The sequence below is a fragment of the Lipotes vexillifer genome, unplaced genomic scaffold, assembly GCF_000442215.2.
Source record: "Lipotes vexillifer unplaced genomic scaffold, Lipotes_vexillifer_v1.1 scaffold1261, whole genome shotgun sequence".
In the NCBI taxonomy this organism is placed as follows: Eukaryota; Metazoa; Chordata; class Mammalia; order Artiodactyla; family Lipotidae; genus Lipotes; species Lipotes vexillifer.
Genome location: NW_006796548.1, coordinates 81,321 through 107,634, shown reverse-complemented (window position 1 = coordinate 107,634; position 26,314 = coordinate 81,321). Strand labels below are relative to the sequence as shown.

Sequence of the window (26,314 nt, the reverse complement as noted above, 5' to 3'; positions counted from 1 at the left end):
TGGGATCTTAGTTCCCCAACCAGGGATGGAACCTGCGTCCCCTGCATTGGAAGGTGGATTCTTAACCACTGGCCACCAGGGAAGTCTGGCTTGGGATTTAGAAGCAGGCCTCTTTCCAAAGATACTGCTTCTGAATAGAACATGCACCAAGGGAGGGGGGAGGGTGTGGAGAGAAGACTTGATTCCATGGCAGGCAGAGACAGAGAGCCCCACCCCCATAACTAACCAAAGAGAAAAACTCCCAGTTGCAGGTATTGGGAGCGGGGTGAGCGGGGTCAGCATCCATAGACTTAGGCCCTGAAGGGGTAAAGGGAGGTTTCCAAGTCCCTGGGTCAGCGGACCTCCAAGCTCAGTTTCTTTGGCCTCTACCTCTCATACCTCCCCTACTCCAGCAGCACATCCCCTAGTGGAGGCGTCCAGATGGCAGGGAGGTCCAGGGAACAGCTGAAGATGCTGAGTAGGCCTCCCTCTCCCTTCCTCCCCATGGCCCCACGGATCATCCGGTGCTGCCAGCCCATCTCATTGGCTCTCTCCTGGTTACTCGTCTCTCCTCTTCTCTATCTTTCCAGCCTGTGGTTGCCGTGGAAACATAGTACAGTGACATCACTATAGGGTGAGGGCTGGGGCGATACTGCTCTTGGCAGGGACTGGTCTTGCTGCTTGCTAGATGTTAAATCCACATCTGGATCTACGAAGGGCAAAAAAAGGGGGGCAGGAAAAGGGACAGGGCTCACATTCCTTCCCCTTGCCCCTCTTTCCCCAAATGTAGTGAGCATAAAAGGGCAGTGAGGGTGCAGGTAACCAGAGGGATGAGGAAAAGGCTGCAAATACCTAGAAAACAGAAGGATACAAGTCACATGGAAAGGAGACAGGGTGCGGCTAGGCGTCAACTTTGGTGAGCCAGGTCTGAGCGCGGTGGGGAGATGGGGTTAGGGCAGCGAGAATAGTGGGTCTGAGGTTTGTCTAGAGTTCCTCAAAGCACCATGCTGCTCAACTTAGGCAGGGCCCAAGAGAGGAAGCAAAAGGACTTTCCGGCAGCGTCCCCCTCAGCCCACCCTGAAGATCTCTATAGCCCCTTCCTCACAGCCACAGCAGTTTCTAATCCTGTCTTAGAAATAAGAAAGCTGATTAGAGAAGCAAAGCAATCTGCCTTGGGTGGCCCAGCAGGTGAGGGACAGAGCTGATACCAGGTCTTAGGAGCCCTGCACTATCCATGGAGATAATAACAGCAGCAGCAGCAGCAAGCAAACATTTATTCAATCTACCTTGCTCAGCATTTAAAAAAAATTTTTTTTTAATTTATTTATTGTATTTATTTTTGGCTGCATTGGGTCTTCATTGCTGCGCACGGGCTTTCTCTAGTTGCGGCGAGCAGGGTCTACTCTCTTTGTCGCGGTGTGCGGCTTCTCATTGAGGTGGCTTCTCTTGTTGCGGAGCACGGGCTCTAGGTGCAGGGGCTTCAGTAGTTGTAGCATGCCGACTCAGTAGTTGTGGCTTGCAGGCTCTAGAGCGCAGGCTCAGCAGTTGTGGCGCACGGGCTTAGTTGCCCCGCGGCATGTGGGATCTTCCTGGACCAGGGCTCGAACATTGTGTCCCCTGCATTGGCAGGCGGATTCTTAACCACTGTACAGCATTTTAAATGCATTATCTCATTTGATCTCCCAACACCTCTATACGGTAAATACTGTCATTTCCTCCATTTTTGAGATGAAACTGAGACTCAGAGTGGTTTAAGTGAACTGCCGACAGCCACGGCTAGCACCCACTGGAATCAGAACAGGAACCCACATCTATCTGCCAGCAGCTGTTAGCCCAGCCCCAGCTCTCCAGCACTGCTTTATAAAGACCATGTAGGGAGAGAGCTCTGGTCCCTGGCTCTCCAGCCACTCAGTGTTTGAGAGAGGAGGAGGCCCTGTGTCTAAAGGTTGTGCCCTTGAGTTAGAAACCATCCCATCCCCCTCCTCCCCCTGTACCTGCTCCGGCAGTGAGGTCACTAGGGCTCCATGCCCAGCCCTGAGGCCTGTCCTGAAGCTTTGGCAGAAATAAGCCCCCTTGGTCTTCTGGCAAGTGGACCTGTCCAAAAGAACCAAGACCTTGGGGGAGAGAGGGCTCTTCCTCCCTGGCCTTCTTGCCAGAAAGTTAGGGGAAGGGGGCAGATGTTCTCTACTTCCACATGGAGAAACAGAGGTACAGGGAGGCAGCCCACCACTCTGTAATGATACATGTGTGGCAGAGCTGGCAGGCCCCTCCTGGGCCCCTCTGTGAGGACCTCTGCGGGCCCGAGTTCAGCTGGGCACCACTCCCTTATGTTTTGTGTCTTCCTTCATGAGTGTGTGTCTTGTTCGTGGTTGTCTTTCCAGAGCCTAGCCCAGGGCCTGGCACAAAGTAGGTGCTTTAATAACTGCTGGATTAAGAAATGAACGGGTTCCTCTAAGCTTCAAGTATGCTCATCTGTAAAAAGGATAATAGTAACACCTGCTTCAGGGACTTTGTTTTAAAAGTTCAATAAGACAATGCACTGAAAGCCCTCAGCATGCGATAAACAGCAATACAAGGTGGATCTGATTGTTATTAAAAGTGCTTTGGAAACTGTAGTGTCAAACAAGGTAGGTGACTGCCGGTCTCTGAAAGTGCCGGTTGCCTGCCAGTGTGCAGAGGTCAGAGAAGGGCAGCAGGTGGGGGCCGCAGCAGTCAGGCAGAACGGGGAGCTGTCCTTGAGCCTTGAAGAGCTGGCTGGAAGGACAGAATTTCTGAAGGCGGGTGAGGAGGGAACGGCCGACCGGAGCAAACGCTCGGAGCTGTGCATAGAGGTCAGAAAAGCCTGGCGCACTGGCACGGTGGAGGGGTAGTTGGACCGCCGGGCGGAAAGGCTCGCGCGGGAGACATTCCGTAGGCAGGGGCGAGCACGTGAGGAGCAGGCGCGGCGCGACGGGAAGGGTCACGCTTTTGTCCGGAGCAGGCGGAGGGCACTCGCTGCCCCCGGTGACTCTCCCCTCCACCGGGCAGTGGGGAGTGGCGGCAGAGCGCAGGGTCTGGGGCCGGCTAGACCAGGCTCGCCACCTGGGCTCCAACTCACTACTTATTTCCTGCGACCTTGTCACTCCCCCTCTGAGCCTTGGACCCGTCACCTGTAAAATGAAGACCGAGATGCTTGCGCCGCGAAGAGTCGGCCAGAGCTTTCCCGGCGTGGGCATCAGCCCAAAAGTTTCCTTTCTCCTCTAGACTTTCATCTCTGTTCTGACCTCAAGCTCGGGGAGGGACCAGGGGAGGGAAGATGTCCCTGGCGTGCGCCCCAGCTCACGGGCACCGTGCCCCCAACTGTTTTCTTTTTAGATTCTGAAGAGCGCCTTGAGGCCAGGGAAGGGAGTAGGTCCCACCAGCCCGGGGCAGGGACTCGGAGCCCCGGGACCCGCGCTGACCTAGGCGAGCCGGGCGCCCCCGGGTGGCCCTTCCCCCTCCCCCCGGCAGGTTGGGGGATGGGCGGCCAGCCCCAGGCTAGCTAGCGCCTGCCTGGGGCTTCCTATTTCGGGAGCGGGGTGTGGGCCACGCCCCGTCACGTGATGCAAGGGCCTTTTAAAGCTGCAGCGCGGGCTGGGAGCCGCAGGTCGCGGAATCCTTGCACGCGTGCTCTGTCGTCCCTTTCTCAGCCTAGCCCAGCCTCACCATGGTGGACGCCTTCGTGGGCACCTGGAAGTTAGTGGACAGCAAGAATTTCGATGACTACATGAGGTCAATCGGTGAGGGCGGCTCGGGATGCTGGGCTGGGGATGGGCTGGCCGCGTGCCGGGTCGGAGCAGCGCTCCAGCTGTGGCTACCTACCCTGCACGCCTGCTGCATCCCTCCTGGTAAAAGTTGGGAAACCCGGGGATGCGGAGATGGTGGCAGCCTGCGCTAGGGCATGCGAGTCCTGTTGGGAGGGGCCTCTCCCAGTTCCGCGCCCGCCACACGGCCCGCGGCATGCGGGATCTTGGTTCCCCGACTAGGGATGGAACCCCTGCCGCCTGCAGTGGAAGCGCAGAGTCCTAACCACTGGACCGCCAGGGAATTCCGGGGAGGGGGCTTTCATGTTCTGAACTTGGCAAGAGGCATTCCCAGGCAAGGGGGCTCAAGGAGGCAGCTGTGTCGGTCGATGTGGGGGCAGGGAGGCGCTTTCGGGGAAGAAAGGCTTCTGATCTGGAGGTAGGGGGCTGGTTTGGATAAAACGGGAGGGGAGGGAGAAAAAGAAGAGGAGCATGGGTGGTCTAGGAACTGGAGACTGAACAGCGAAAGGGAGCAGATTGATGGGAAGTGTCCTATGGCCTAAAGTAGGGGATCTCCAGGAGGAGGAAGGTGGAAGGGGGAACAGCCCTGAACAGGATATGAGGAGCTGAGACAGCGGCCTGCACAGTTAGCAACAACCCCTCACCTTCTGCCTTGGGTTAGTTAGGGTAAAGGATTGTCGCTGGAGGGTGCCCTCTTTCTCACCAACCAGCCTAGTGGTAGGGTAGGGCGAGAGGCCCCATCACCAGCTGCAACCCAAGGATAACCGCTCACTGGGGAGGTGTCTGGTGGAGGGGTACAGCAAAGGGGCCTGGAGCAAAGCCAAGACCTGGTAAAGCCAGGGAGGGTCTTTGGTCTAGGAGGCTGTGGTGCTGGGATGGGGGAGAATGAAGATTCCCAGAATCTCGCAGAGGAGGACTTTGGAGGCCCCTGTGCCTTGGTTCAACAGTTGAAGAAGCCAAGACCCAGAGAGAGTAGAAACTTGTCAAATCAATTCCACGGCAGAGCTGATAAGAAAACCTAGATTTCTAGATCGGCAACCCAGAGCAGTTCCCATTATGGACCCCAGGGGTGGGAGTGGTAAGAACTGCTTAACTAAGCTTTGACCTCAGCCCTTCCCCTTCTAATATGGGCCAGGAAAAGAGGGTGATATCCTTTCTCTGGAATCCCCAGCTAGGAGATTATCCTGGTCCCCCAGGCTAGGATAGGGAAAACTGGAATGTTGTTTATGATTGAGCTAGGTTGCATGCCTTCCTCCCAGGGAAGGGGGGCTGGATAACCCAAAGAAGGGGTGGGGGGTCCACTCCAGGCACCTCCCACCTGTTCCTGACCCCTGAAATAAGGACCAAAACTGTTGGCTTTTAAGGCCAAGGTGCTCAACTGCCCGTACTCTATGCTGAGCGTTATGCCCAATGATTCCAGGAAGGTAGTAATTCTTGGAGAAGTAGGGGGCCCTGGGCAGCTGCTGGGGAAGGTGGAATGCCCACAGCTAGTTCCTCTCCCAAGTGTCTCCCAGCAGACATTAGAACTGAAGACCTGGGTCCCTGAAGTGAGTCATACCATCCTTACCACCCTTGCTCCCTTATTTTGCCCCAACCTGGGTTAGGGGGCTGAGAATCCAACTAGCCTGCTGTTGTACAGATGGAAAAAATGAGATACCCATGGGGGAGAAAAGACCTTCCTTAGATGGAAAAAATGAGATACCCACGGGGGAGAAAAGACCTTCCTTAGCTCTCAGTAAATAGCTTCGGCTTCATTTCTAAGTAGAACCCATCTCTTCGCGAGACTCTGAACTCTGTAACTTTCTCTTAGCTGAGTCTCTCACCCACTCCACAATGCCTTCCTTCCTCAAACGCTCCACACCTCTGGGTAGGTCCTAAGTAAACAGAGCTCCTTGTGCAGTGACAAGGCCCCGCTCTGTGCTGGGGAGTGGGATTGACCTGACTCACTCTGATAACAGGAGGCAAGGCCAAGTTCCTCAGTAGCCAGGCAGGGTGGGCCAGCAGCAGCACAGCTGCCTGTGCCCCTCTTGTTTTAAACCAAGAGTTCTCAGAGGACAAAGAGGCCCAGCCTAGTTAGTACCAGTGATCTCAGGCACACTTGGTGGCCGTAGGGCACAGATGAGGTACATGCTGGGAGGCAGGATGGCCCAGGAGGAAAAGTGAACAGTTTTAGAGCCAAATTCAAATCTAGGTCAACCACTTAACCCTTTGACTTTGGGCCAAAGTCACTTCACTCTCCAAGCCTTATTTGTAATTTGGGGATAATAAAACCCACCATTCAGGGCTGTAATAAACATTAAGTAAAACAACCCATGTAGCCAGGCACATCTGGAGACTTTCCACCCACCACCTCACCACAGCCTCGGCCCTTGGAGGACAGCTCAGCAGAGGCTGCTCGGAGCAGAGGGGGAGGTTGGAGGCAAAAGGACAGATCTCAGGAAAGCCACAACCTGCAGGGCTCTTTGTTCCACACTCTCTTGCAGCACTCAGGGAAGCCATGCTTGGGTCAGGAGGGGAGATCCCACAGAGCCTTAGACCAGGAGACCTGGATTGGAGTCCTGACTGCCTACCACTTTAGGCCTCTCCTAAATCTGCACACTGAGACAAACACTCCCTTTTGCCTACCTCCTAGATCATGGTTAAGAGGCTTTGAAAATGTCTTTGTTACCATACGTGGGGGACAAGAGCACCAGTGCATCTCAGGGTAAAAACTTTCAAAGGTGGAAAATTCTTGTCCATAGGCTCTGGAAGGCAAAGTCCACATTTACTTCTTTCTCCCTCAGCCTGTGCCTTGAAAGCTGCTCAGGTGCCCTGGAAGGGAGCCTTGCGCTCCAGCCTTTATAGATGAGCAGTACAGTGAGCTCTGCAGTTGAACATTCTGGATTTGAATTCCAGATTTTTGACCCTGGGCTTCAACTCATTCTCAGTTTTTGCATCTTTGAAATAGAGATAATAGCATCAATCCTTCGGGGAGACTGGAAGGACTGAATGAGATTACACGTGTAGTTTTTACCGCACAGAAAGCACTTAATAGTAGCTTATTCTAATCTCAGCTCTGCCACTGACTTGCTGTGAGGCATGCCTGTCCACTAAGTTTCTCATCTGTCTAATGGGATCAGTAGTGTCTCTTCACCACACAGAGCTAACGGGAAGACTGAATTAACAGCCATGCAAAGTCTTTGAAAGTTCTCACCCTTCTTTTCCCCCTTCCCCACATCCAGGCCTAAGAGTTGGTCACTGAGCTGCTTGTACCCTGCCTCTCGCTCCAGCTCATACTCATACCCTTCCCTCTGCCCTCAGGTGTGGGTTTTGCTACCAGGCAGGTGGCCAACGTGACCAAGCCTACCACAGTCATCGAAGTGAATGGGGACACAATCACCATAAAAACACAAAGCACCTTTAAGAACACGGAGGTCAGCTTCAAGCTGGGAGTGGAGTTCGATGAGACAACAGCAGATGACAGGAAGGTCAAGGTGAGTCGAGGAAGGGTCCATGGGGAATAGAAGGCCCTGAAGGGGATTACGGTGGCGCCCTATTATTGCACGTTGAGGGGTAGGCTATCATGGGGGGTTGAAGTGGCAAATGAGGTCCATAATGCCTGTGCAGTGCTGGGATGTCCCAAGTGCTAAATGCATGTTAGTCCTATCTTGTTCTCCCTCCCATCTTGGGAAGCATCTACCTGTTGCCTCTGGGAGCGGGCAGCACAGAGCCTGGATAGTCTGACCTCACTGTCTACGCCAGCTCCAGCTGGGTGACCTTGTGTATGGCATGCAACAGCTCTGGCTTTCTTTCCCCTTCCATAGATGGGGGGTTATGCGGACATGGCTGTGACCTCAGGTGCTTTAGGAACAATGCCCAGAAGTCAAGGTCCTCCACTGAAAGGTCATCCTGGCCTTCAGGAGCCGAGGAGACAGCTGGGGACAAGAGGTTGAGACCTCCTCAGATGCTTCCTCTTCTCCAGCCTCCACCTCCAGGGCTTGGCCAGTGACCCGGAGAAACCATTTCCAATGCTGCCAGCCTACAGGCAGGAAAAGCTACATTCTGGATAGAGCATTGTCTTTGGTGTGTTTTTAGTGTCCTCTCAGCAAGCCTTAGCCCCTCTCCTTCTGGGGAGGGAGAGTACATCTGCCCCCAGTCTCAGGACTTGTCACCCGGTGGTGGCTGTCTTGGCAGCTTGCCTTAGGCCTTCCAGCCACTGAGCCAGGCATGGAAGAGAGAGAACTAAGGGGTTTTGCCCTCAACAGGGTGTACCTATAGCAGTACCTTTCCACCAGACCTTTCCATTCAGCTCCTCAGCTGTTTCTTCTTCCTCACAGCTGCTCCCAAGGAGAGGAGAGGGTCTAATCTCCTCCCAGTGGAGGAAGCTGGAGCCCAGCCCAGGATCATACAGGAAGCTGGCAGCAGAGATGGGATGGTACCCAAAGATGGCAGCCTACCTTGGAGAGAGGTGCCTGCCCTACCACATGCCTTTACCTCCTTGAACTAGCCTACCTTCTTGAAGGGCAAGAACCCCAGTTAAACACAACGGCAGTTCTCTGGGATGCCTAGGCTAAACATAACCTGCTCCGAATGGACAAAAAGCTAGGGGAATGAGAATGAGGAGGAAGGTGGTGGTAAGGGTGCACACCCTCCGACCCACTGGCCCCAAAGCACATACACACAGCCTTTGCAGACTGTTCTACTGAACCCTGGTCAGTCAGGGTACCCTAGCCTGGCTTAGAGCCCCCAAATTTCTAGAGAAGAGAGACCTGGGAGAGTTGCCAAATGAGAGCCAGCTGATGCAGGCTGGCAGCACCCATAAGATTAAGTGGACATTTGAGCAGGGCTGTGGAACACTCCAAGGGCCCGCAGTCTCAGGACCTGGCAGTTGCTGCCCACTCGTCAGCTGAAGGGGGTCACTTGATATGGACCAAGAGGAGTAGGAATACAGGGCAGGGTCCAATTTTCCAATACCTCCCATCCCCAAGGATCTTTTAGACATTGTGTGTGATCACCACTTGGCCGGAGAGTCTCAGGATTACTCCTCCTCACCAGTCTTTCACAGGGATTAGGCTGGTCCCTCAACTCTGTATCTTAGTGAGACTGGGCTGTGGGCATCACCTAGAGTATGGGATAAGTGCCCATCCTGAAGGCTGGTGGCACTTCTCAGAGCCAGGCTGTTCCTCTCCACTGTACTATCTGCCTCTCCCTACTCGCCCAACAGCTGAAGGCCCCTCCCCCAGCCAAGCAGCAGTGGTGAACTAGACATCCTATGGGGCTAGGTTGGAGGTGGGCTGCCGGATCTCTGATCCTAGCATTGTCAATAGTTTGGGTTAGAGGCTGGGTCCTATGTGGCCCCAGTGACCAGACCCCTTCCTGCCCCTCAATCCTAGCTCAGATCTCAGCTCAGGCCTCTACCCTCTTTCCACAGTCCATTGTGACGCTGGATGGAGGCAAACTCGTCCACGTGCAGAAGTGGAACGGACAAGAGACAACACTTGTGCGGGAGGTAGTTGCTGGGAAGCTCATCCTGGTAAGATGGATAACTCTGGAGCCTCACCCAATTGGTTTCTGCTGCCCCTTCAGCCAAGCCTATTGCGAAAAGCCAAGGTCATCAGTGGGACCAATGGAAGCTGGAACAATGGAGGGTGGAGGCAGGCCTGGGTGGTATTAGGTAGGAATTTTCTATGTAGTGGCTTTGGACTTGGTTTAAATCTCAGCTTATAGGGTGCGTGACTTTGCACAAGTCACCTTCTCCAAGTCCAACTGTAAAGTGGGTGTTAATAACACCAACCTTGTAGGGCTGCTGGGAAGTCTGAAGGAGACAGTGGATGCAGAGCACAGAGCATCACTGGTGTGGGACCACTACAGTAGGCGCACTCCATGGCCTTAGTTTCATCCTCTGCATTGCCGCATTGCCTTGCCCCAGGGAGAGGTAGAAAGCATGGCCAAACCTGATTCCAGGCCCATAGGAGAGGCTCCCATCTCCCAAGCCTTTGGGCAGGGACAGGCTGGTGATCGGTGGGGCCCCAACTGACAGCACAGTCATTTCTACTTCATTCCAGGCTCGCCTCCTCTCAGAGCTTTCCATGCCTGGCCCACTACAAGTACCTAAGGCCTGGGTTGGAAATGACAAACAAGCTGGCAGATCTGTCTGTTTAGGGACAAACCTGGGGACTTCACCTGAAGAATGTAGCCTTGACTGAACACCCCCAGGGGTGGAGACAGCAGCCACCCGTGATCTCTGCCTCCTTATTCTGTAGGGCCTCAGGTTTTCGCCTCAGCATCTCCACTGCAGACCTTCTTGGGTCAGTGTAACCTGGTCACTGCATTCTTGCACTTACACGGGGCAGGGGACCCTGCAGAGTTAATAATGAGTTGCCTAGCTCTGGTGGGACCAAATACTCACTGGGCAATTAAGCTGTGGTGAAACCATGGGCCTGGCTCTGTGACGCCAGGCAGGATGTTGGGGGTTCAGGCCTCTGGCCCTGGCACTACCCTAAGTTAGGGAAAGAATGGAGAGTTGGTGGCCTAGTAAAGTCCTTTCCCAAGAGCCTCTGGACATTTTTATTCACCTGTTTGTCTACTATGTGCCAGGCACCATCTTAGGCACTAAAGATGAAGGGAGAGGAGTGGTACAAGGGAAAGAGAAACACTCTGGGACCTTGACCAAGATACTTCCTCCCTGAAAGCTCATTTCCCCAAATCTCTACAAGAGGAATTACAATGCCTAACTTAAAGACTTGGGGGAACTCCCTGATGGTCCAGTGGTTAGGACTTGGTGCTTTCACTGCTGTGGCCCGGGTTCAATCCCTGGTTGGGGAACTAAGATCCCACAAACCGCGTGACATGGCCAAAAAAAAATAAAGAAGACTTGGTGTAAGCACTAGGAAAAAATACGTGTAAAGTACCTGGCACATAGTAGGTAGGCAGTAAATGAAAATTTTTAGCATGAAGGTAGAGGGCTCTCCCCATCAGAGTGGAGAGTATTCCCAATACCTTCTGTGTCCACACCCCTGCCCTAACCTGACTCTGTCTTTTCTTCCCAGACACTCACCCACTGCAATGCAGTTTGCACTCGCACTTACGAGAAAGGGGCATGACCTGCCCACTCCCTCAACAACTGCTTCTCTGCCAGTTGGCTACTCCTGGACTCAGCACCAGATTGACTCATTTTTTTCCTTTGGCATTTTGTATAAATCCACCTTGATTGGGGAAATTCTCCTGGGGTCAGGTGGCTCCAGCCTGGATCCAGTTCTGCTGTCATTGTGTATGTTTGTTTTTTTAACTGCACCCAAAGGGTGCTCTGAGGTCAATAAAGCAGCACCTAGGCCACCCAGTTGCCTTTTTGCTTTTGGTGACATGATTCTGGGAGTCTCAGTTTCTGTGTGTCAGAGAGTAGGCAGAAACGACTGCCACTCAGGAAGGTAAGCACTGGATGAGACTGCAATGGACAGTCTCAGGGACAGTGACAGCTGATCACCTTACACGTACAAAAAATAAAACAGCTGTACCTACAACTTCCCTTTACACCGCCCCCTCCCTACGGCCAAATGAGCTAGTCCAACCTGGAATAATCACCCAGTGGTGGGGCTTCTGAACTGTCACCTCAGGTCCATCCTGCACTGAATGCCTTTGGGTCTGGACAGTTGCTCTTCTCTGTGGAATGCTGTGGTCTCTCTCTTTCCAGAACACAGGCTTAGGACACAGGATCCAGGCTTGTGCCAGTGGTAGTGGGAGAAGATGCCCACTGGTGAAGAGGACTGCTGAGCATCTGCCTATGTGCTAGGCCATTACCCATGGTTCAAATTCTTACTGGTTCTCTAATCAGCCCTGGGGGAGAGGTCATCTGATCATTACAGAAGTGAGGGCTTATAAGTGATCTAAGAAGGCTGTGACTTGCTAGTGCCTCTGGCGCTGTACCTTAGCTGGGCCGCTCTCCAAAGTCTAAGGTAACCTGTTAAATGTTTTTCTGTCACCTAATGCAGCCTCAGTGACTTTTAAGTCTGTAAGTTACAGGAAGAGGGATTATACCAATAAGGACTCTTCAGTAAGTTTAAAACCAAGCACACTTCCATTTAGGGCCAGGAATTTAAGCAGAGACCTGAAATGGAACCAACTGATTCACATTGTAGTAAAAGTAAAGCAATGATCTTGGCTTGAACTGTCTGGTTCAGTGATCGGGCGGAACGTCACACACAAGCTCAGTCACTGCAAACAATGGTTTTCTGGCTGTGACCACTGGCTGTCACTTCTAACACAGCAGAATCATGTTAGGGGGAATGGAAAAAGTGAGCACCACTTCTTACCATGTTCTCCCTAGTACTGCCAGTCTCCATCTGCCCCTGTGTTGGATGCAGCAGAGATCACCCACCAATCAGCCCAATGAAGGCCAACAGGGAGGGGCCAATCACTCTGTTCTCCAACTACAGCCAGTACCTGTGGCTCTAGCCTGGACTCTGGCTCTGGCAGTGGCAGCTGGAAGAGGGTAACAGGACCTTCTGCTGAATGAAGGAAGGAAGTTGGGTGGATGAATGGGTCAGCTGCAGGGGTCACTTGCAAAGGGACTGGAGTGATAAGAAAACAACTCATTCAGGCAGATACTTTTGATATCTCCCAAACCTGCCTGTGGCAGGAGGGGAAGCCATCTCCCATGGGAGAGAAGTCAATGGGGTGGGAGGCCATATTCTCACCACTGAGTCTTCCCAGGAGCCAGCGCTTCAAGGCGCAAGGCTCCTGGTCCCTTCTCTCCACGCCCCTCACGCCTTGCGCTTCCTCTTGTGCTTCTTCTTCTTCTTCTTCTTCTTCGCTGCCCTGCTGTCTTTTGACGCGTGCCTTGCTCTCTTGCCTGTATCACTCTCAGAGTCTGAGCTGTCAGAGTCAGATGACTTCCTGTCTCTATGTTTCTTTTTCTTCTTTTCCTAAAAAAAATAAATGAATAAAATAAAAACAACATTGTATGTGTATATTTGCTTTAAAAAATCATGGCCTGTAATCACTAGGGGATAACTTAATAGATTAAAAAACATTAATTAGGGCCTCCCTGGTGGCGCCAGTGGTTGGGAATCTGCCTGCCAATGCAGGGGACACGGGTTCAAGCCCTGGTCCGGGAAGATCCCACATGCCGCGGAGCAACGAAGCCCGTGCACCACAACTACTGAAACCCGCGTGCCTACAGCCCACGAGCCGCAGCTGGAGAAAGCCCGCGCGCAGCAACGGGGACACAATGCAGCCAAAAATAAATAAAATAAATAATTTAAAAAAAACATTAATTAAAAAAACAAATTATATCTTTAAGTACTAACAAGAAAAAGTGCTCAAAATGAGCGAAAAAGGATCAAGTCATAACGCAGTATGTATTCTAGGTTCCAAGGTATGTAACAATATATGTGTGTATGTTTATACACACACACACATATACATGCATACCATATGTATTATATATATTTACATATATAAATTATAATATTTAGTACATTAAATCACAATATAATATGTGTATTTAACATACCTGTATATATTTAAAATACACAGAAAACAATGGAAAGGACACAAACAGTCACAAGTGTTACCTCAGGAATGAACTGCACACAGGGAAGCTGAGGTCTTCCGCTGTCCTGTTTCATTTTTTTTTAAACAAGCATTTATTACTTTCTTTCTCTTTTTTCAGCTGTGCCACACGGATTGCGGGATCTTAGTTCCCCGACCAGGGATTGAACCCGGGCCGTGGCAGTGAAAGCGTTGGGTCCTAACCACTGGACCGCCAGAGAATTCCCTATTACTTTCATTTTTAAAAAGCACAGATACTAAAGCTGAAAGGAGTCCTGAGAGATCACCTAGTCTGACTAGAGACAGTGCTTCACATGCCCAAGAATATGAGAGTAATGGATTTAGGACTCCTGACTCCCAGTCTGGTTTCTATTAGACCCTGCTGCCAGGGAAAATAACCGCCATCAATTAATAAGGCCCCACCTGCTGCCCTTGGATATTTACCATCTCTAACTTTCGCAACCAACCTCACAAGAGCATACTGATAAAGAAAAAAGCTCAGAAAGAACTTTCTCAACACTTCCCACCACACTAGGCCACCAAATTAACAGCACAAACGCACACAAAGGCTGAGACCCGGACCCCCAGGCTTCTGTAGGGTACTTGGAGCAGTCTGTAAGCTCTGAATAAACCTTTTCATTGAATTGCAAATGTGTATATTGCCTCGGTAAGGTTTCTAAGAAGGAGAGACTAGGGGAGGCGAAAGTGAGAGTAGAAGAGGGCAAGGCTCCTGCTCCTCCTACTAGGCTTCCATCCAGCATCCGGAGACTGTAAGTCTGCCTTACAGACTAGGTCTTGGGAGCTGGCTGTGAGAAATGGTGGACAAAACACAGAACCAGGTGTTAGACCCAGACTTGAGTTCTGGCTCTGCCACTTAACTATTACTCTTCTGTAACCCTGGGCAAGTCATTTCACCTCACTGAGGCCTAGTCTCCTCAAATGTAAAACAGAGATAAGAATAGCACCTATGTCACATGGTGGTGAAGAGATAGTATCTGTGGCTGGAGAAGCTGAAAACCACTTGCCCCAGATCACACAGGCAGGGTTGGGATCTGCATGTAGATCATACGACTGGAAATCTCCTGAGTTTTCCTTGATTGCACATGGCCCCTCTTCCTGTATAGTGATGGGAGGCCTCATGGTATATGGTGGTCAGAACAAGAGTTTTGGAATAAGATAGAATTAAGTTCAGGGACTTCCCTGGTGGCACAGTGGCTAAGAATCTGCCTGCCAATGCAGGGGACATGGGTTCGATCCCTGGTCCAGGAAGATCCCACATGCCGCGGAGCAGCTAAGCCCATGCGCCGCAACTATTGAACCTGTGCTCTAGAGCCCACGAGCCACAACTACTGAGCCCATGTGCCACAACTACTGAAGCCCGTGCACCTAGAGCCTGTGCTCTGCAACAAGAGAAGCCACCCCAATGAGTAGCTCATGCACCGCAATGAAGAGTAGCCCCCGCTCGCCACAACTAGAGAAAGCCCCACACGCAGCACCAAAGACCCAATGCAGCCAAAAATAAATTTTAAAAATTAAAAAAAAAAAGAATTAAGTTCAAATTCCAACTCTGCTACTTACTAACTATGTGATTTAGAACAAAAGACCTAACTTTTTTTTTTTCTTTTTTGGCCCGCACCGGGTGGCATGTGGGATCTTACTTGTCCAACCAGGGATCAAACCGGCACCCCCTGTATTGGAAGCACAGAGTCTTAACCACTGGACCGCCAGGGAAGTCCCAAGACTTAACTTTTTTGAACCATAGTTTTCTTTTCAGTAAATTACAAATAATACCTACTTCAAAGGATGCTATGAGGACTAAACATGGTAAGTACTAACTATAGTGCCTGATACATGGTAGGAACTCAGTGGTAGCTAGAAGTGTTGTATTATTCTCTTATTTCAGAGAACTCCCAGAATGTCTGACAATCTGGCCAAGTATCTACAGCAGATGAGTCAAAGTTCTGAGAGAAGATTAAACCAAAATTCTTTCTTGGAGTCTCCAGTGGAGTATAGAGAGAGGGGAAGCTTCCCAGGCCCAAGTTATCAAGCTGTAGGAACCATGGCGGGGAGAAGTTGAAAGTCGGCAAATCCATGGTTTGGCTTATGGTGTTGCAATTTCCTAGATGGCAAGATAATGGAAGTCAATCACAGGCTACATGGGCTTGGCAGCCTCACCAGTCTCTGCCCCTTAGGTAGGACAGAGTCCTGGGAAAGTAAACAAGCAGATGCAGAGTCTGGCACCAATTCCCCCAAGACTGGCCCAGCCTGGATACATAAATGAGAAAGGAAAGTAATAATACTTCCTTACAAACAAATAGCACTTTAGTTTATCAAACTTTCTGTATCTCGTATCTTGTAATAATAATCTGGTAAGGTCAGAAGTCAGGAATTATTATTGCTATTTTACAGAGGTGAAAACTGCAACTCAAAGAAGTGACCAAAGACAAGACAAGAATGTTACACTTTCTAACTCAGAGTTTGGCGTTATTTCCACTTTCTCAATGATACAGGCTCAGAAGGAGGAAAGAGAAAAGCAAATCACTAGAGAACCCTGGCAAGCTAGAATGTTGACTCTACGTAGCAAGGAGGACTCGGGGAGATGGCTTTCTAGACCTCAATCTTGATGTAAAAGCTCTTTTGCAACCCGAATAAAGAAAATCTAGTTCTCCAGCAGGTGGCATCATTTTCATTTTGTCTCTAACCTTGAGCTAGAGAACAAAAATTACTTCATATGTTGTAGTTCAAGAGGAAAGTTGGGAGTTGGAGTAGAGGTGAATTTGGAAAGTCAGAGGTGAAGCTATAGCTTCTGGTCCCTTGACTACATTCTGGGGAAGAGGAGCATAAGGTAAAGGGTAATGACCCAGAAGTGGGAGCTCACGGTAGACAGACCGGAGGGGCAGGGGAAAGAAGCCATTGCTCAAAACCTCTCTCTGAGAAGCACATATCCTGTGCTACAGCAGCTAGCCCATCCACTTTCTCTATAGTTCTAAAAAAAGGTTAGCAGCAGCCCAGCGTAAACTGAGAAAGGGGAGTAACAGCAGTTAACACTTATTGAGTACCTAATTTTCTAGATGCTGGGCTGGGCACTTTGCACACATACCCCATGACCTTCAAAACAAATCTATTAAGTGGGCATAATAATCTCTATATTTTCAGGAAAGAAAATTATAACTTCAGAGAGGTTTACTGAGATAAAGTAACTTGCCCAAATGGTAGAACCTGGATTTGACTCAGGCTGGGCTCCAAATTAGATGTTCTTTTTAGCTCTGTGTGTTAAAGCCAGCACCTAACTTAGCATTTTCTAGCCCAAAGGCACTGATCTAGCCAGAAATCAAGCAAGCAAGCAAGCATTTATTCTGTTTTATTTATTCTTAAGAATTATTCTTGAGAAAGCACTGGTTATTTATTCTCTTATTCTTGAGAAATGATTGATTCTCAAGAGATAATTTGATTCTCAAACTGATTCTCTAGGGTTAATTTTTATAAAGTAGGATAGAGGGTGATTCCTGGTTAGAATTTGCTTATAAGCACCAGTTTATCATAGCTTGGAAAGGGTAAGACCAGAGGGAGAAGGTTATTAATCAACTCACAAATATTTACTGAACTTTACTACCTATAAAGCATTTTAGAGATCCATAGTTACATACAGTGTTGCTTAGGAGATAAGAACATATTTTTAATAGAATTCAGACAAATACAGAGTACCTACTAGTGCAAAGCCATAGTTGCATGCAAAGTAAACACATTCAGTAGCTCAGGAGTGGTGACTGGCACCATGCCTCCAAACCTGAGCCAACCTCATCAAACAAGGGAAAGAATAACTCCCAATAACCATACAGTACATTCATTCAACAAATATTTGTTGAGTACCTTCTAAGAGCCAGTAATATCTATTAACTAATTTGTCTCTTATAGTATTTGAATGACATTAGAAATCAGGGAACAGAAGCCTTCAAGGGATACGCTAATCAAGGAGAAAGATTAATTAAGTAGTAGGCAGTCCATGGAAGTGATGTAAGAAAAGTACAAACAACATGCCATGGACACACAAGGGAAAGAAATCAATTATGTCTGAGGAATTTGAGGATGGCCTCATGAAGGATATGTAATGTGTTGTGCTTTTGAAGGATGAACATGGCTTTGGCAGGTGGAGTAGTGGTAGTAGTGCTGACGGACGAAGGGAACTGAGGGCCTTCCAGCCAGATGGAAGACAGAATGAAGCAAATGCCTGAAAGATCCTGTGTGGCATACTTACCTTGTACTGGATCCCATCCCTTCTTTCCTACTCAAAGACATAGGTCCAGGAATTGTCCCCCTCTCCTGCATCGATTTGTCCTTCTTTAATGGCTCATTCCCCAAAATAAACAAATGTGCTATAATAGTTCCCATTTTGAAAAAAAACAACCCTCCTAAACAATTTTAACCAGGTTGTCAACCCACCACTCTACTGAAACAGCTCTTGTCAAAGTTACCAATGATCTCCACATGGCCAAATTTATGGTCAGTTCTTAGGCCTCATTTACTTGATCATGTGGATTACTAATACTATCTATTAACTAGCTTGCTACTTCCACTTTTGCCTTCTAACCGTCTAATTTCCATACAGTAGCCAGAATAATTCTCTTAAAAGATAAGTCAGATCATGTCATCCCTCTAGTAAAATGCCTAATGACATCCATCTCACTCTAAGTGAAAGCTGAAGTCCTCAGATTCTCCTATAAGGCCCTGGTTTCCTCTAACTCATTCACTTCCTCCAGCTACACTGGCCTCCTTACTGTTCCTTAAACATGCCTAGCTCATTCCCAATATCTAACTATTGTTCTTGTTGAAATGTTCTCTCACCACTTATCTGAGTAGCTTGCTTTCTCACTTCCTTCAAAGATCTACTCTAATGATGCTTTATGAGAAAGGTCTGCCGTTACCATCCTATCTAGAATGGCAAGTCAGCTATCCCTTTACCCCTATCCTAGTACTCCCTAGCTCTCATTACCAAATTGATTTTTCTCCATAGCACTTTTCAGTACTTGAAATATTAGTAGTATTTTATATTTATTTACAAGTTCATTGTCTGTGACTCCCATTAGAAAGTAAGTGCCATGAAGACTGGGATTTTCCTGTTTTGTTCACTATTGTTGCTGCAATGACTAGAACAGAACTTCGCACACAATAGAAATTCTTTTAATGAATGAGGTTGGAGTACAGTGTGTGAGGGAAGGGACTGGTGAGAGATGATGCTGGGATGTTGGACAGATTGTGAAGAGTCTTAAAGGAACTCAGACTTTATTCCATAGAAGAAGGAGAATCCTGAAGTCTTTCGAGCAGAATACACTGGATGACTCTCTGTGCTCCAGCAGAACAGGCCCAGGACTGGCAACCTCTCTCTCAGATAGGCACCAGAAGTTCCCTGGAGAACAGAACAGAGCCAGCACTGCAGCCAAGGGGATGACATTCCTATTTCTGTTCTTCTAAATATAGTACAGCAGAGAGTAATTATAGTAGCCATATGAAAAGAAGAAAATTATATTCTGGATCAAATATAGCTAAACTTCATTACGATAAGTCAGCAGCCTGATGCCCAAAGCAGATGCTTCCTCATAATATAGCCTGATTCAGAAAGACCCATGATGACATATGATAAGTGAAAGAGGCTAGCAAAGCACATACCACAGGTTCATGAAAGATTATCCAGGGCTTCACTACAAAAACCTTTATTCCTATTTTTATCAACCTCTTCATAGCCCATTTCCATTTGCAACACACACCTTCCTCCTGTTCTAATTACGCCCAACAAAAATAACTTATAATTTTCAGACACTGGGATGAAAACCATCATGGTACTGAATAGGTATTGCATAGAACTAAACCAATACGTACTAGATTTTTGGACAAGGACATGCATTCAATTCATGTATGTTTGATAAAAAGAGGTGGGGGGCTCAGGGCTAGAAAGATCTCTTACTCCTGCCCCTACTCACTGGCAGCAGCAGGAGTCAGTCCCTATTACTCTCCAAACTGAGGGTAGGCCTCACTGAACGAAGGAACCCGAGGAGTTACACCTGGCACATATGATGGAATCTATCAATTCAAAGGTGCATGCCTATATGTGCCAGGCACTATTTGAAACAGGTGACACCCTTTCTTTATCCTGGCCATTTCCTGATTTCCCAACATGCCTAGCACCTTCTCCTGTCTTAGAGACTTTACATTAGACATTCTCTTCTACCAGACTGCAGAAAGAAGTGGGACAATGAAGCAGTCTTGTAAAGAAGCAGAGATGAGAACCCAGTAGACTGTTTTTGACTTTCTGGTTCTAATTCTGGATGTCCCAGAGCCAACCAGTGCTGGAACAGGTGTCCAAATCTGCCACTCTCGCACACTCCAAAATATCCATCTCAGGTAGAAGTTTTTACTGATAAGGAAAGCCAACCTCCTGCTGGAATCAAAGATTTAGATGGGGGAAAGAAACAGGAGGCCTGGAAACTTGATTTACGGTTGTGAACAAAAACAGATTAATAGAGAGCATATTCCTAGAGCACTTCACTTTATCAGCTCGGTGAAATACATTTAAGGAATACAAATTCACGTAAAACAAATAAATGAAACACATTTGAAAATTAAAAAAAAAATCAAGAGATAACATCAGATGATTACTAAGGGTAGCTGGTAACTGGCCCAAAAGTGATCTTATAAGACCTGATAAGTCAAAACTGGCCCAAAAGTGATCTTATAAGACCTGATAAGTCAATCACCTAACACAATGCACAATAGAAAAGTATGAGGCACTCAATACCTAGTTGTTGAGTAAATAAATAATTGAAGAGCTAAATGAATTAATGGTAGAAGTGTGGCATAGAAAAGAATATTGGGTTAGTGATCTGAAGAACTGGGTTCTTATTTCAGCACTATCTCTTATAGTTGTGTGACTTCAGGCGAGACAATTTCTCTTAATCTCCATTTTCCTAAGGTGTAAAATGGTGGGATAATAATGCCTACTCTGGCTACCACACAGGATTGTGTAAGGATAAAACAAAATAAAAAATGAAGATATTTTGAGGCTTCCCTGGCGGTCCAGTGGTTAAGACTCCACGCTTCCACTGCAGGGGGCATGGGTTCGATCCCTGGTCGGGGAACTAAGATCCTGCATGCTGTGCAGCGTGGCCAAAAAAAAAAAAAAAGAAGATATTTTATGAACTGTAAGTACTAGACAAATATAAGGCATAAAAGATAATAAAGCGATTAACGACAAGGTGAAAAGACAATGATGCTAGATGATATCTTGGTAGAAACAATGGGCATCAAGGGGGAAGTTTTTACAGTTTCAGCTCCCTGGAGCACTATTTTTTTTTTTTTTTTTACAGTACGTGGGCCTCTCACTGCTGTGGCCTCTCCTGTTGCGGAGCACAGGCTCTGGACGCACAGGCTCAGCAGCCATGGCTCACGGGCCCAGCCACTCCGCGGCATGTGGGATCTTTCCAGACAGGGGCACGAACCCGTGTCCCCTGCATCGGTAGGCAGACTCTCAACCGCTGCGCCACCAGGGAAGCCCCCTGAAGCACTTTTTAATCAAAGAGGACTCATGAGTTAGAAGTTCATATACATAAAGGTACTTTAAAAATAATAAGATATGATGATTATTACTGCCATTGTTCATCAGACCATTTCTCTACTAAGTGAAGAGCAACAGAGGGTAGGATAATGGGTTGACTAAGCAGGTCATAAAGCGCCTCATACCTAGCAGATCCTTAATAATTATTTTGGCGAACTGAAATACACATCTCAAAGCAGCTTTAGAAGCAAAGCAATAACTAATTGCACCAGGTATATTAAGCAATACAAAAACAACCAAAGACCCACAGAAGTGAGATATCCACAGAACCACTTCAGGAATCTGATAAATACCATTTAACCCCTAAAAGGTTAAAAGAGAATGAAAAACTCCTGGAACATACACATAGAATCACAGTTAAAAATCTAGCTCTACTAAACAAGTAAAATTGCCTGTTTGGAAACATGATCTTACATGTAGAAAATCTTAAAGATTCCACAAAAAAACTGTTAGAACTAATCAGTGAATTCAGAAAAGTTGCAGGATACAAAATCAACACACAAGAATCAGTTGTATTTCTATACACTGACAATTAGCAATCCGAAAAGAAAATTAAGAAAACAATTCCATAGCATCAAAACAATTCCATAGCATCAAAGAGAATAAAATATTTAGGAATAAACTTAACCAAGGAGATAAAAATACTTGCACACTGAAAACTACAAAACAATGCTGAAAGAAATTAAAGACAACACAAATATATGGAAAAACATCAATGTTCATGGATTGGGAGACTTAATATGGTTAAGACGTCAATACTACACAAAGTAATCTACAGATTTGATGCAACCCTTCCAAAATCCCAATGACATTTTTTGCAAAATTAGAAAATTTCATCCTAAAATTCATATGGAATCTCAAGGGACCCCCAAAGAGCCAAAATAACTTGAAAAAGAACAATGTTGGAGGGCTCACATTTCTTGATTTCAAAACTTACTATGAAGTTAGAGCACTCAAAACAGTGTGGCTCTAGCAAAAAGACAGACATATGGACCAATAGAATGGAATGAAGAGTCAGAAATAAACCCTCATGTGTACAGTCAAATGGCTTTTGAAAAGGATGCCAAGACCATTCAATGGGGAAAGGACAGTCTTTTCAACAAATGGTGCTGGGGATATTGGATATCTGCATGCAAAAATATGAGGTTGGAACCTTCCTTTATACCATGTTAAAACAAACAAACAAACAAACAAACAGCAACAATAAAAAGCCCTCAAAAAATGGATCAAAGATCTAAATGTAAGAGTTAAAGCTATAAAACTTTTAGAAGAAAACAGAAGGAAAAAGCTTCATGACGTTAGATTTGGCAATGATTTCTTGAACATAACACCAAAAGTACAGGAAACAAAAGAAAAAAATACATAAGTTGGACTTCATCATGATGGAAAATGTTTGTACATTAAAAGACACTATCATATACTTAGTATGTGAACATACTTAACACTCCTGAACTGTACTTAAAGATGGTTAAGACGGTAAGTTTTATGTGTTTGTTCACCACAATTTTTTTAATGTAAATCTGAAAAATAAAAATAGAACACTACCAACAGACTGAAAAGGCAATCCAAAGAATGGGAGAAAATATTTGCAAGTCATATATCTGATAAGAGATTGATATCTAGAATATATAAAGAACTTTTTGAACCCAGTGTCTGTACTTAAACCCAGTCTCTGACCACAAAGCCTCTTTCTTTTTTTTAACATCTTTATTGGAGTATAATTGCTTTACAATGGTGTGTTAGTTTCTGCTTTATAACGAAGTGACTCAGCTATACATATACATATATCCCCATATCTCCTCCCTCTTGCGTCTCCCTCCCATCTTCCCGATCCCACCCCTCTAGATGGGCACAAAGCACGGAGCTGATCTCCCTGTGCTATGCGGCTGCTTCCCACTAGCTATTTTATATTTCGTAGTGTATATATGTCCATGCCACTCTCTCACTTCATCCCAGTTTACCCTTCCCCCTCCCTGTGTCCTCAAGTCCATTCTCTATGTCTGTGTCTTTATTCCTGTCCTGCCCCTACATTCTTCAGAAGCTTTTTTTTTTCTTTAGATTCCATATATATGTATTAGCATGTGGTATTTGCTTTTCTCTTTCTGACTTACTTCACTCTGTATGACAGTCTCTAGGTCCATGCACCTCACTACAAATAACTCAATTTCGTTTCTTTTTATGGCTGAGTAATATTCCATTGTATATACGTGCCACATCTTCTTTACCCATTCATCTGTCGATGGACACTTAGTTGCTTCCATGTCCTGGCTATTGTAAATAGAGCTGCAATGAACATTGTGGTACCTGACTCTTTATTACTTATGGCTTTCTCAGGGTATATGCCCAGCAGTGGGATTGCTGGGTCGTATGGTAGTTCTATTTTTAGTTTTTTAAGGAACGTCCATACTGTTCTCCATAGTGGCTGTATCAATTTACATTCCCACCAACAGTGCAAGAGGTGCACTGTGCACCTCTTGCACAGTGATGATAAAGCCTGTTTTTAAGCAACAGCTACTAGTAGCTGACATGCACTGGGCTTTGCTGTATGCAGGCACTGTGCTCAGAGTTTTATGTGCATCTCCGCATCCTAACAACCTTATGAAGTAGATGCTTATTGTTCCCATTTTATAAAGGAAACAGATTCAGAGAAGTTTAGTAATTAGCCTAAGTTCCACAGTGAGGAGGTGACCCAACTGAGATTAGAAGCCGGGCAGTCTGTCTCCACAGCCCAGGTTCTTAAGTACATCCTCTACTGCCCTCAGAAAAGCAATTCCTCAGCATCCACCTAATGTAATATTGCATAGCCACTGCAAATGAGCATTTTAAGACTATGTAGTGGGCTTCCCTGGTGGCACAGTGGTTGAGAATCCTCCTGCCAATGCAGGGGACGTGGGTTCGAGCCCTGATCCAGGAAGAGCCCACATGCCGCAGAGCAACTAAGCCCGTGTGCCACAACTACCGAGCCTGCACTCTAGAGCCTGCGCCACAACAACTGAAGCCCGCACGCCTAGAGCTCGTGCTCCACAACAAGAGAAGCCACCACAATGAGAAGCCCGCGCACCGCAACGAAGAGTAGCCCCCGCTTGCTGCAACTAGAGAAAGCCTGTGTGCAGCAATGAAGACCCAACACAGCCAAAAATAATAAATAAATACATAAATTTATTAAAAAAAAAGACTATGTGGCAAAAATGGAAAGATGACATGACAAAGTAAAATACAGGAAACAAAAATTATACATACATTTTAATTACATCTAGGTAAAACATGCATTTGAAAACAGCTAGAAGAAAATATGTGCCACAATAATATAGATTCTGGTAAAGTAGTAAGATTATGGGTTGCCCTACTTTTGTTTTATATTTAAATAATGAGGTAATATGGTGGAAGCTTCCCATTTCCCTCTTTAAATCAAGTCCTCAGACCTCTATGAAGAAGGCTAGCATCAAGAATAAAGATATGTAAAGCCAAACCCTGTGTTCAAAAATAAGCAATACTCAAACTATTATGCATAAAATAAGCAACAATGATGCACCATACCACAGCGGTCCCCCAACCTTTTTGGCACCAGGGACCGGTTTTGTGGAAGACAATTTTTCCATGGAGGGTGGGGGGATGGTTCAGTTGGTAATGCGAGTGATGGGGAGCGGCAGATGAAGCTTCCCTCCCTCACTTCCTGCTGTGCGGCCCCGAGGGGCAGGTGGGGAGGACAGTTGGGGACCCCTGCTGTACAACACGAGGAAGAGAGCCAATATTTTACAATAGCTATAAATGGAATACAACTTTAAAAATTGTAAATTACTATATTGCACACCTTTAATGTATATAATATTGTATATCAACCATTCTTCAATTAAAAAATTTTTTATTAAGAAAAGCAATACTGGGGCTTCCCTGGTGGCACAGTGGTTGAGAGTCCACCTGCCGATGCAGGGGACACGGGTTCGTGCCCCGGTCTGGGAAGATCCCACATGCCGCAGAGCGGCTGGGCCCGTGAGCCATGGCCGCTGAGCCTGCGCGTCCAGAGCCTGTGCTCCGCAACGGGAGAGGCCACAACAGTGAGAGGCCCCCGTACCGCAAAAAAAGAAAAAAGAAAAAAAGAGAAAGCAATACTGCTTGCAGGGTTGTGGACAGTTGCCTCTGTGAGGGAGTTAGGCTAAACATGGCAATGTTGAAGGTTTGCAGAAGGCTTCTGGAGGGCAGCGCTTGAAGTAGGGGCCTTTGTTAATTTCTATTTCTTTGGTTCACAGGAGAATAGTACCAAATTAAAATAATATCCCCACTGCTCTAAATCAGTGTCTTCCAGGTGCCATTCATTCATATAATAGTGCCACAATTTTTATTCCGTGTGTTTATAAATGGCTATTTTTTTACTTAAATTTTTTCTTAATATCTGAATTTTTGCTTTACAAAGTCCTACTTAAAAGGGAAACTTTATAACAGCACTGTAAATAGAAAACTTGCAGCCCCTGTCTTAAGCAGAAGATAACTGTAAAAATAGATACATAAAAAAGACACAACAGGGACTTCCCTGGTGGTGCAGCAGTTAACACTCCACGCTCCCAATGCAGGGGGCCCGGGTTTGATCTCTGGTCGGGGAACTAGATCCCACATGCATGCCGCAACTAAGAGTTCGCATGCCACAACTAAGGAGCCCGCCTGCCGCAACTAAGACCTGGCGCAACCAAATAAATAAAGAAAAAAAAAAGACACAACGTTTTAGCCAGATATAATTTACGGCCTGCTAAAGGCAGTACTTAAAAAGGACTAGGGTTAGACAGTTTGTTTTCACAGGAGGCAGTCTGGATTTTTTTTAAAGTACAATGGGAAATCACTGAAGGATTTTAAACAGGAAGAGACATGTTCCGGTTGGATACGTTAACAACCCTTTCCTGGGAATTAAAAATAAATTAAAAAAAAAAAAGAAAAAATGAGAAAAGACAGAAGAATTGAACAACTGAACAACAACATCATCCACTTTTACCTAATTGACAATAATAAAACACTATGCTCTATTGGAACCCTTGGGCACTGTTGGTAGGAATGTGAAATGGTGCAGCTGCTGTGAAAAACAGTATGGTGGTTCCACAAAAAAAATTAAAACAGAATTACCATATGGGACTTCCCTGTGGTGCAGTGGTGCAATGCAGGGGACACGGGTTTGAGCCCTGGTCTGGGAAGATCCCACATGCCACGGAGCAACTAAGCTCATGCGCCACAACTACTGAGCCTGCACTCTATAGCCCGCGAGCCACAACTACTGAGCCCACACGCCTAGAGCCCGCGCTCTGCAACAAGAGAAGCCACTGCCATGAGAAGCCCGCACACTGCAACAAAGAGTAGCCCGCACTCACCGCAACTAGAGAAAAGCCCGCGTAGCAATGAAGACCCAACACAGTCAAAAAAAAAAAAAGGAACAGTG

At 47.0% G+C, this 26,314-nt stretch overlaps 2 protein-coding genes and 1 non-coding gene across 3 annotated transcripts in view; 2 read left to right on the top strand and 1 right to left on the bottom strand.

The window, feature by feature from the left end:
* The first annotated feature begins 3,563 nt into the window (after positions 1-3,563).
* FABP3 (fatty acid binding protein 3) lies at positions 3,564-11,106 on the top strand. The gene is made up of 4 exons (XM_007468645.1): positions 3,564-3,737; positions 7,062-7,234; positions 9,172-9,273; positions 10,790-11,106. Exons 1-4 carry the CDS (start codon positions 3,665-3,667, stop codon positions 10,841-10,843), a joined length of 402 nt encoding a protein of 133 aa, XP_007468707.1. The 5' UTR covers positions 3,564-3,664; the 3' UTR covers positions 10,844-11,106.
* On the top strand, positions 10,494-10,565 carry TRNAE-UUC (transfer RNA glutamic acid (anticodon UUC)). Its single transcript has one exon. It is a non-coding gene; the product is annotated as a tRNA-Glu (tRNA).
* A 1,100-nt stretch (positions 11,107-12,206) lies between the features above and the next one.
* ZCCHC17 (zinc finger CCHC-type containing 17) overlaps positions 12,207-26,314 on the bottom strand; it is a 46,733-nt gene continuing 32,625 nt past the window's right edge. Inside the window, exon 7 of the mRNA XM_007468644.1 lies at positions 12,207-12,661. Coding sequence (XP_007468706.1) covers positions 12,500-12,661 — 162 coding nt within the window. The 3' untranslated portion in view covers positions 12,207-12,499. The remainder of the gene's footprint in view (positions 12,662-26,314) is intronic.

Excerpts from the sequence above, each read along its gene's own strand:
- FABP3 (XM_007468645.1), top strand. The coding sequence starts at position 3,665 with ATGGTGGACGCCTTCGTGGGCACCTGGAAGTTAGTGGACAGCAAGAAT. Across the intron at positions 7,235-9,171 it reads CAGATGACAGGAAGGTCAAG|TCCATTGTGACGCTGGATGG; the intron begins GTGAGTCGAGGA and ends CTCTTTCCACAG. Across the intron at positions 9,274-10,789 it reads TTGCTGGGAAGCTCATCCTG|ACACTCACCCACTGCAATGC; the intron begins GTAAGATGGATA and ends TTTTCTTCCCAG.